The 12238-nt window shown below is 32.5% G+C and overlaps 1 protein-coding gene across 1 annotated transcript in view; it reads right to left on the bottom strand.

Annotated features, from left to right (window-relative positions):
- Positions 1-11236: 11236 nt before the first annotated feature.
- The window catches only part of LOC127834381 (uncharacterized), a 17645-nt gene continuing 16643 nt past the window's right edge, over positions 11237-12238 (bottom strand). Inside the window, exon 8 of the mRNA XM_052360573.1 lies at positions 11237-11752. Coding sequence (XP_052216533.1) covers positions 11612-11752 — 141 coding nt within the window. The 3' untranslated portion in view covers positions 11237-11611. The remainder of the gene's footprint in view (positions 11753-12238) is intronic.

Below are 12238 nucleotides of genomic sequence, written 5' to 3'. Positions count from 1 at the left end.
GTGTATATTTATGGGTTTTGTATCTATGTTATTACTGCAATTGATTAGATGAATATAAAATCTGATTATGTATGTTAATAAAACAGGTATTTCATAACAAATAACATTATAAATCCAATGATTTGTTTGTGGTCTATTCCAATATCATCTCAATATGAATATCTTAAGTATATCAAAATAAACACTTCATTAATAATAACATTACTAAATAACTAGCATGTACATGTTACAATAGAAATTAAAGCACCAAATACATAAAGAAGTACATCAGTATTCACAAATTAATCGTAATCAGTCAATTTATTAATTTGCAAATCTTGCTATAAAACATATGAATGCTTCAATTAAGTCGTAACAAATTATCATCGCCAAAATTTCTTGACTTGCGGGGGTTATTATACCAATAAACATATTGAATTGCAATAATACTTCATAACTCAAATTCAAATGAAATCTGAATAACTGAAAATAGTTTAAGATGTTTAATTAAAATACTTATTCGCCCCGGTCATGAAAGGGGGCTGCAAGATCTTGTTACCTTTGCACCAAGTAATAAACATTAAATATTGTTCAATTTGTTGAAATGTCAAATTTTTATATAATGTTTACTTTGACTGTTTTCTTTCACTGCAATACTTGCACCATCTGGTAATACAACAAACAGTCTTTTAAACTTTTGAACATTTACTATATATGACAACTTTTCATTGATCAAGATATCAGAACGTCTCTTGAAGGTGCTTCCAAAAATACTTAAATCTCCCTGAAATGAACAAGATATAAATGAAATAAACTGTAGAACTTAAAATAAAAATAATAATTGTCATCCGTGATATATAAGATAGGATTTAGATACGAATACATGATTTTCCAGAAAAAAATGTTATTGATCCTTTTGTCTATTTATTTAAAAAATGCTGTATTCTCTCTTTATGCTTATTTAATAACTATCGTTACGGTCAAAAATGCTTACACATTCTTGCTAAAAAACACACAACCAGAAGTTAAAGTGATATTATGGGCATTTTTCACTGTTGAATTGAGATGAAAAGAATTAACAGGTCAAAAGAGTTAGTTAAATTGTGGTTACTGACCAATTATCTGCAACTCATCTTGCTACCAGTTGTTTATAAAAAATATATATTATATACGATATTTTACATGACTCACCCAGTCCTCCAAGCCGAAATGATCCGTAAAACAAAGTATTGTCTTTGTGTCGTATGAACGAATCTGCACTAAAACTAAATTAAGATTCACATAGTAAATCGAATCATTTCTGTCGTCAGTTGTCAAAACGAAATTACGGTTTATATTCAAATGCACTATTTTTCTCTTTCCTGAATATTGTTTAGTATGTTGATGCTTCATTAACAAATATAAGTGTATATGAAGTGAAAACACCAAAAATAAATAACGGTTGCGATAGACACCTATAAACTGTTAGATGCCCATAATATCACTTTCAATAACACTTTTCGATGTTTTGTTACAATAATATTCAATGACATCTTGTACAAACAATCCTTACGATTTTGTGTATTAAACAAGTGCATTTGTTAGCAGTAACAATTCACTGAAAATTCAACATTTTGTAACAATCAATTTTATAGAAACCAACAAGAAAAGGTTTGCCGCAACAGAAATATTTTCCTGTCCGTGCATGGGTGGCTTTGTGTTTGGAGAACCCCGACTGTGTTTTGACCTCTCTACCACACTGTTCGCAAACAAATAGCATTCTACGAGTCAACAAAATATAAATATAAATTATCGACGATCTTGATAATTTTAAGTAACATGAACGTCCTGATTATCATATTTAAGGCGCGCAAAACAGTACCAACAGTGTTTTATTGACCAACTTTTGTTATTTAGACAGACTTAAAATATTATTGACGTTAATGTCAATCTTTCGATTCTCTAGTTTAGTTTGTATACCACACATAGCATTTCAAAAATGTGTCCCAAACATAGCATTATTACATTTTCATACACACACTTCGAATCAGATGTATTTGCGCAAACATACAATGTATGTAGCTTCTTTATGAAGAATTACAATGTCCGCCCTATTTTTTTAAATTTTCGACAACATTATAATCAACGTTTTTGTTGATCATATAAAAATATACCACACATAGCTTTTCACTTCATGTGTTTTCAAACACGCGGTTGCACTTTTTGGAAAAATTACTTAGTTAATTTTGCGCAAACTCATCAAAATTGTGTATTTTGACAATGACCGGGCACTTGTCTTAGTTTTTTTGTAAATGGTTTTGAATTAATGAAGAAATTATCAAAAACGTTACCTGAAGCGACGTTCTGTTGACATCCGATTGTCCCACACATAGCCAAAAAAAGTCACGTGGTACAGGCACCTTGCCTTATCAGGTCACATAACCCCAAACCGAACTCCTGTTTGCAAGTTGCAGTCAACTTGATACTTAGCACACATTGTTTAGTGCATGCTGTCAAGGATTTGTAAAATACATTGCAATTGTTTGTTTCGGTATTAAATTGAAGGTATACTTGTATGCAATAAAAAAAAGCCATTTCTGTGCTCTACTTTTTCTGTTGATGGTTCCCGGCTTTGAAAGTAGGTCATACTTTTTGAGCCTAAAATGGCCGCCTCCACAGCTGTCAAAACATGCGTGCCTATTCTAAGGTAAATATTTTGAGTTACAACGTATAGAATTTAATGACATGCATTTTTTTTTCAAAAGAGTATGCATTTAATTTTCCAATGATGTATAATGATATAGTGGCTATTCGCTTGATCATGGTAAAAAAATAATATGCAACTTCAACTATTTTATATGTAATATAGAAGTTAATTGCCCTTGCGTAACCTATCAGAGGTGGTAATCACAAACAAGATCGTGAAGTTCTTGCTAAAAGATGTATTTTTCGCCGTTTTATTCTCTTTACTACGTGTATTAATTGTTTAAATGCCGGTCACTTTCCAGCCATATCAGAAAGAAATTGATTAGCGTTTATTTCGTATTTATATTCGCTCTTTATCTCGACTCTCCTCGCTGCGAATTTTCTTAGCGGGAGATGAAATTTTGTGACGCTTTTGTGTTATACAAATGTAAACACTTTCTTGCCGATGTGAATGGGAAGTTAGCGGCATTATTGATAAAACAATTAATAAATAAAGTAATAAAGGGTATAAAGCGGCGAAAAAAGCTGCCTCGATATGGACCTCGCCATCATGTTTGTCACATGAATACCACTCTGCTTATGTTTTAGGCGTATGTGTACTATGCTGTTTGGTCTTATGATTGCTTTTTCTTCCGAACAATTTTACGTGTGGCAGTTTTGTCTTTTGACTGTTATAACTTCTGACCGTTTCGACTTTTCACCAATTTTTCTTACGACCATTTTGTCTCGTTACCGACTTGTATGACTTGTATGAAAACCATTTGCACCGTGTTGACCTTTGAAAACAATTTTGAGTTTTAACCACTATGATATTTAACCGCTTTGTTTTTTGCAATAATGTCTTGTCATTTTTTAGTCTTCAGAATTGTCTTGTTATAATCACGGAGCGTATATTGACAGGAGTTGAATCGAGTATTTGACCCTTACTGTAGTAAATTCAATTTTATGCAAAAACTAATCATCCGATTTTATTGGTTTATACGTTATCTTGTTGCTTATTAATTCCTTTAAAAAATATAACTTTAATTATATTTCCGTTGTTATTAATGGATTAATAGCGAGTTAAACACACGAAATAGACATGTTATGTTTTACCACCGCGCTTTAAACCGTGTCGTTAATGAGTCACGTGACCGGAAGCTATCGATTAGCGTACATCGAAGCGCCGAGGTTATACATTTTGCTGTCCCACTAACGTCTTTTTTTTAAATAACTACATATTGCTTAGGAGAATAGAATTCTGTATACGATAGAAAAAAAGGTTTAAAAATGAAAGTAAGTAAGAAATGAAGGCGGAAGAAAGAAGCGCGCGATCCTAACCTTTCTGTGTTATAAACAAGAGCTGGAATCGTTAATTGATTAAACTTCATTTATAATAAGCTTTATTGATATGTGTTGTGAACAAAATATTTCAATATATTCCATAAAAATATAATAATCATGACAAAGGAAATTAAATGGCCGGTATCTAAACAAAAGCATAATTTCCAAGACCGTAGCATCAGTTCGGTGCGTTAGGACCGCGCGCTACTTATTCCGTTTTCATTCCTTACTTACTTTTATTTTTAAAACCATTTTTTCTATCGTAAACAGAATTTTATTCTCCTAAGCAATATCTAATTGTTAAAACTGAACTCCAAATATAAACGCTACAAATCGGTATAAAGTACGAACATGTCAACCTAGATTCTATTCTCCAAAACGGTATGATATTTGCAAAAAATACAGTTTAACTCGCCGGGCTGCCCAAATCAGAAGAAAAACATAATATATATTTATATTTCTGAAAACTACGTAACGTAAGCTTTCTTATGATATATAATTTGTCAAAATCGGTCGAGAATGAAAGTATAATTAAGTGAGTGGGTACATCAAAATGTATAACCTCTGCGCTTTGATATACGCTAATTATAAAACATCGATAGTTACGGTCAAGACAAGATATTTGCCGATACGGTCCCGTTTCTTATCCGTCTAATCTAGATTCCGAGTTATAATTTAGTCTTTTGACCATTTTTTCTTGCTATCGACTGTTCTCATAACAGTTTTCACTTTTTCCTTTTCGTTATTTGAACTCGTTTATTTGTGACCGTTTTGAGTTGCGACAATTGGGAATTTATACCATTTTGTCTAGCGCTAGTTTTATATAATGACTGTTTTATCTTATGACCCACTTCTCTATCGACTAACATAACTTGGACCGTTTCGGTTTCTAATCATTTTGTATTTTGACTGTTAAAACTTTTGACCGTTTGGCCTTGTCACCTTTTTATCAAAAGATCGTTTATTATAGTGATAATTTTGTGTTTGTTTCCATTTTGAAAAGTGACCGCTCTGTCTTACGACCGTTGTGTCCATTATATTTAATCTTCTTGTGACCATTTTGAGTTGTAAGCGTTTTCGTCGTTTTATCCTTACGACTTTTTACCTTTTTGACCGACTTTAGTTGAAACCGTTTGGAATGGTAACCAATATGACTTTTAACCTTCTCGTCTTGTTAGCGTCTTGTTTTATATAAGTTTTGAATTCTAATCATTTTCTATATTTGACTTTTTGAACTTGTGACCGTTTTTCCTTGTCAATAATTTGTCTTATAAATTTCTGTGAATGCACACAGTTTTTGTTTCCATGTTAAATAGTGACCGTTCAGATTAAAGACAGTTTTATCTAATGCCGATTGGTGTAATGATCGCCTCTCCTTGTTACCGTTTTGAGTTGTGACCGTTTGTAGTTTTGACTTTTGTAAGTTTTGACTGTTTCGACTTATCATCAAGTTTTCTTAAAACCGTTATGTCTTTTAACTGTTGTAGTGGCAAAGATTGGTTTGTTATCGTTTTAAAAACTGACCGTTATGTCATCGATATGTTTTGTCTTATGCCTATTGGTGTTTAGATCACTTTTCTTTTGACATGTTACTATTGTTACTTTTGACCGTTTCGTATTGAGACCCTATTCTTGTAATATTTAAGTCTATTGACCGTTTTTTTCCTTTGGTCTTGTGACATTTTTGTCTCGTAACTAAATTCTTTAATTACGGTTTTCAATTTTAAATCGTTTTTCAATTTGAGTGTTAAATATTGTGACAAATTGTTCGTACGACCGTTTTGTTTTGTAATTAGTTTGTCTTACGAACGATATGTCTTGTAAAGCGTTTGTCTTGAGAACATTTAGTTTTTTTACCAATTTTCATTCGGAACATAATGTCTTGTTGAACGTTTTCCTTCTGCATCTTTCGTTTTATAACCATTTTGTATTGTTACCGTTTTGTCTTGCGACCGATTTGTTTTGTGACCCTTAGGTGCTGTAATTGTTTTGTTCCCTCTTAGGTCTAGACTTCATATTTGGTGTTGTGATCGGACTGTTTTGTTAACAAAACAGGTCTTAAAAGCGCTTAAACTTGTGAAGTTTTGTAATGCCCTCGATTATCTCTTTACCATGGTAGCTTATACTCATTTTGTTTGGTGTTGATTTAACTGACAATCGTTTACTGATCGTTTTAACTTGTTACCGTTCAGTCTTTTGACTGATATGAAATCTAACCGAGTTGTCTTCTGACGATATCTTCGTTTGGGCGATTTGTTTTGTGATCACCTTTTCATGTGGCCAGTTTAACTCTTGATCTATTTATATAATGAGCTGTTTCTTCCGACCGATTTAAATAGTGACCATTTTGATAAGTGAGCGTTTTGTCTTGGAACCCTTTTTGATTGTGACTATATTATCTTATGATCAATTTGCCAACTGACCATCTTGACTTGTCACTGTAGAATAAAATCTTTGATTTTTTATTGAAATAAACACGTTATTACTAATACTAAATTTCAGCAATGGTCAGATAAAAAAACATGACAAACTAGAAACAGATGAAAAGCTACACTGGCTTATTTCCATGCGCGAAACTCCTATTAGTATAATTAATCTCAATTATTTTTGTTTGCTACGTCAAAATAATAATCCACACACACCAAAAGCCTAATGTTGATTTATTGAATTAACTATCACGTTCATGGGTACATAACTATTGCGACAAATAGTGTCACATACACAAACATAACGTAAGGCACGTCTATATCGCACGAACACAACTGATGTTTTTCTATCAACATTTGCCAAACATAAAGGGCATATAACTCTGCAAAAATAGTGCTGAAGTAATATTTCGGAAAACTAGGAGACTACTAAGCGACACAAAAACACATGCACAGCGCGACAGACCAACGCAACAGTTGACAGGGTGATTCCAGTATACCCCCAAAACTGTGTTTGTGAAGCTATGAAGACATGTCCAATTTTAATTGATTCAGTATCTCTGTTCAATCCACGGGTAAGTGATAATTAAAAACTAATTGCATTCTTAAAAGCATTTTTATTTTTGATAAAAATAAATCACAGGTTGAATCACTGACAAGAAATGTATTATAAATATCGAATACAATCACAGTAAAAATGTTGATCTTATAGAATAATAAATTTTGTAAAATAATTTTCTAAAACAAATATTGAAAAAGACGTAAACAACGTACGAATCTGATTTGTTCATAAATATTGTCAAAACATCGAGTAACACATATTCTGTGTGCTTCAAATTAAATTCATATGAACATGAGGTTAAAGGTTAAAAAAAATGAGAATATCATTAACATACTTTATGAATGAAGTGGAATATAAAACTATTTCACTTTGGTTTATATATTTCTTATGTATTTAAAACATGTCCCAGTGGGTATGAATTATTGAAATTATGTCAATTTGACAGAAATTTCCACATTTCACATGAGACAAATTTAGACATGTATTCTCAAGATAAACATTGTGAACCAGTTTCATTTAGATTGGATGATGTTGCCTTTATAATGGTAACGAGCTTTAAGTCGCTGACGCCTTATACAAGAAGCACTACTCATTTTAGCGTGTATAGGCCATCATGGCCCTCTTGTTTATTTCCTGTCATTGGTATCACTAAAGACATAAATTTAAAATGGTTTCGAGAACGGCCAGTGTTTTGTTCTTTGTCACGACACAAACTGGAATTTAATGTCATGGACCATCAGCTAATAGCTGAGCGTGGCTTTCAGGTACAACTTCTGATGTTTTAGCTCGTTGTTCGAACGATCTGCGAACTTCAAACATAAGCAAATCGTGTTGACTCGGACTTACAGTGAATACATACTTTTTTTAACCATAAGAAAACATAGAGTTTCACATGATTCATTTGATTTTGATTCTGTAACTTTCAATCAAATTTTCTGATTTCTCTGTATTACATTTAACACATTTTAAAGTCATCACTTGTATAAATGCCTACACTGTATGTTGCTTTACATTATCTACATGTAAAAACATGTAATATATCGCGTACTTAATTTTTATTTGTTCGTTTGAGTTAACAGAGCACGATCTGGATGGAATAGAAACAACCATAACCAAATCGATATCCGCATTTATTTGACAATTTTGGACTTGCAACGACGTTTATTTTCTTCATTCTCATTGGTTTTCCGAAGTATTACTTCAATTTGTTATATATTTTAATTGCTGTTCTAAATAATACAATCATGAGATATGACAATCGTTGCATGGTTTTTAATAAATGTACTTGAGATTAAAATAAAACTCATGTCATGGTGTAAAAGTCCAATTGTAAACATATGCGTCATTTTCTTTCTTCATAAGGAGTTGTGAACGAAATGAGATTCTTCGAAAGTTTCAAATGCCCGGAGTAACCTTGATTGTGAGTAACAATTGAGCATTATTATATTGTATTTTTATTCGGTTCCAACTTTACATATTGACAAGCGTGGATTTAGCAAAGCAATGTTCATTCGGCTATTTGACAGTTTTCTGCATACTAGTATATGACGATGAAATCATGTGTTTGAGTTGTTAAAAAGTAAAAAGCAAATTATTTTACAGATCATTTTCATTGTTCAAAATCACTTCTCTCTCTTTATCTCTACATTATATAATCAGAAGTGTTCAAACATTAACAGGCTTAAGTGTATCAGAAACTATGGTTAAACTTAGTGTATTTACATTCTAATTTTAGGTACAGTCGAAACCCGATGGCTCGAACTCGCATGGCTCGAATTTCCGGTTGGCTCGAACTCTCATCAAAGCACCGATTTTTTATTGCTATATATTCATATAAAATTTTGTCGGATGGCTTGAATTCGCGAGGATCGAATTATCGAATGCCTCGAACTCGCTTCGGATCACATAAACTGATTGTTGATTAGGACCGCTTGATTAAAGGCACTCAATAATTGATTTAACACCAGTTGCAAACATGTCATGACTTAATCGTTAATTGATTTAAGTAAAAGATGATATTTTATATTAATATAATCAGACATTACCTCGAGGAGTGCGAAAACTCACAGCATGTACATGTAACTACAGCTAAGCAACACAATAAGACTGACATAATGTTATTCTTATTTTTTTATTATAAAGAAATCAATAAATGTAGTTCTGTATCGTATGTAAATGATGTGTATATAGTGCTGATGCATGTTTTGTTCCTTAGTGCTCTGTGTTGCCAGAAAATGTGCTACGTTAAAATGTGCTGATATAATAAACTATATTTTATTTGTTTGATTGTATTTATTATTGTTTTAAAATATTAGTAAATACACGTTTTAAGTATATATTTGGTTCTTATGTATTCAAAGGAAGAAAGTAGAACGAAGAAGTAAGGAGTTTAAGCAATACGTGTAATCTTCAACTGGATGTGAAAATGTACTGCAGACTTGTTCGTAAACAAAAGTTAATTAGAAATCGGATGGCTCGAAGTTTTGTTGCCGGTCCCGACGAGGTCTAGCCATCGGGTTTCGACTGTAATTTCATTTTAGTCATTCACCAGAAGCAGTCAATGTCAATATCACTGACCACTCTGTTCAATCGTTGGTTGCTTGGATGTTTTTCCAGAGCCTTTCTTTACAAATGACTGCGAATGTGTTCTTACCTGATTAGACATGTTTGTTGAAAAAGACAGAACATGTGAACACGCTTGTTCTGATACAGATTTCACTGACGAAACGCTATATAGAGGGCGCATACATAGTCCGGAAAACGTTAGCACATAACGGACTTTATCTATAACAATACTTTATATAAATCATGCCATATTAACCAAAGAGTTTTATAACCCTTACAAAGAAGGGGAACCTGCACAGCGGTTTCTTGTTGAAAAATGTACTGCAAAATATTAATTAAGGATGAATGTAACATATCGTGGGGCATAGTAGCATCTTGTCAAGATACTTTTTATTTGTACATGGAAAATGCTGGAATGTTTGTAAGTAAATGTTCTTATATAAGTTGTTTATATAATCAATTATGTTTTCAACGTTGCTCCTATTTTCATACCATTAGGCGCATCGATGAGCTGTGTATGAAAATGTGTTATGCAATTTATGTGTTAAAAAAAACGGAGCTTGCCATATGTAATTTTATGAAAAACGTATTTATTGCGCTGAGTCATGTTGGAAACACGCATATATTTATGACAGAAGTTGCATTACAGGACTGCCACCTAGGACGTCCAGAGCTTAAAAGAAATGTTTACATAAATGCCCTGACAAGATGCCTTGTTATTGTAAATTAAGTCCAGAGGACACATGCGAAGCTACTCCATCTTTAGTTGTCTGAAACGTGTCCAGAGCGAAGTTTACTCGCAATCTTCCTCAATAGGCAACGTCGTGGTTTTAATGCATTGTCGTCATGAATGTTCCAAGGTCTAAATCGTCAGAAATATTGTTGAAGCGTATAACCAAACTATTATACATAAGACTGGAAGAATGCCAAAAATGTTTGGAAAATGAGAACATTTTTAATGACACTTGTAGATCTGAATGGCCACGCTCAATGAAGTTACGGAAGCTTAACAAAAGTATGCTGTTTGTGTAGTTGTACGATTATGGGTTAAGCAAATTAACCATACAAAATTGTTCCAATCAATATGTCAACGATTGTGATCAATAATATCACTACAACGACACGTGTTACTGCATCTCCGCCCGCAGCTATACGCATTGAACATAATTTACGAAGCCGTTCTTTTAACTACAAACTTTCCCTTTTAACTTTGAATATTTCATCACTTAGCAATAAATAAAACGTTAAAACGGTCTGTCAATGCATAGAACAACCTTTAGTTAGGTGAGATTTCTAATTCACGCTTGACTTTTAGATGACTGTGGTAACTAAACTATATATTGAGACGCAACTCTTTAAGTTAGCAATTTTTGGAAATGCCATATTACGTTCAAATCAGCCAATTTATAATTAAGATGTTCACTAATCTTAAACAGTCATGAAAAAAATAACAATTAATAGAAAATAGTCTATATCTTTACACATTATTAAGTACTTATTTATTCGTCTCTGTTGCAAATCGAGCGTAAAAGTAATGTGTTATAACTTTGTGTTAATCAATAGTTAAACTAAACTGTATTATTATTTATGTTTTATTGTTTCAGTTTTAAATTGCATTATTACCAATTTCAATTATAATTTTTTATACAATTCAATCAATTTCTTTATAACAATATGTAAAAACAAGATATGTGTTTGTCAGAAACACAATGCCCCCTAATACGCCGTCTTGATTTTTGTTTTACCTTTGACCTTGAAGGATGACCTTGACCTTTTACCACTCCAAATGTGCAGCTCCATGAGATACACATGCATGCCAACTATCAAGTTGCTATCATCAATATTGCAAATGTTATGACCAAGGTAAAAGTTTGGTTAAAGTTTTGGGACACACACACACACAGACACATACAATGACAGAGAGGCCAAAAAAATATACTCCTGATCATTCGATCCGGGGGCATAAACACATTTGTAACATAATGATACATTAATGTAAAAAAACATTTCAACAAATTAAAGAAACAACAACAACAACAATAACACATAGGTCCGTATTTTATATGGCTGATTAGGAAAGGTCCTCTTCTATCAGGAGGCATAAACATTTCGCACCATTCGAAAGCGTGTGTCTCGTCGTCGCAGATGGCTCCGTCAAACGTATACATCGTTCGGACTTGACAAAATTGTCAAACAACAGGTCTGTATAGTCCTGTAAAATATATACAAATATTAGGCACCTTGGTGCATCCATTTCAAGTGTAAATGTTTGTTTAAAAAATATGCAATCATAGTATCGGTTTGCCTAATAGCAAAATAAATATTATTAGACAATAAATGGCGACATATTCAATATACCAGACGCACATCAATGAAAATAGCATTGTTTAGTTCAGCGTGTTGGCGTAGATGTCGTGTGTTATGTTCGTTTCTATAGCGTTTTTTTCATGCTACGAATTTATTTACTACTGAAAAGTAGTTACTACTCGTTACCTTACTCTTTTAAGTAATGTTGAGTAAGTACACTGCAACCGCAGTGTTTCTACAAAAATTAACACAAATTGATAAGCATATCCCTTATTCTCATCGGACCGGCCATCCTTATCGGTGCGTTAGATTAAATAGTACACTTAGAAAAAAACTCAAGAATTTATGAACAGTTAATGTTTCTCAATATTTTAATTTATTTAACTACTAC

Source organism: Dreissena polymorpha, chromosome 1 (assembly GCF_020536995.1).
Source record: "Dreissena polymorpha isolate Duluth1 chromosome 1, UMN_Dpol_1.0, whole genome shotgun sequence".
Taxonomy (NCBI): domain Eukaryota; kingdom Metazoa; phylum Mollusca; class Bivalvia; order Myida; family Dreissenidae; genus Dreissena; species Dreissena polymorpha.
This window is presented reverse-complemented; position numbering and strand designations above follow the sequence as displayed.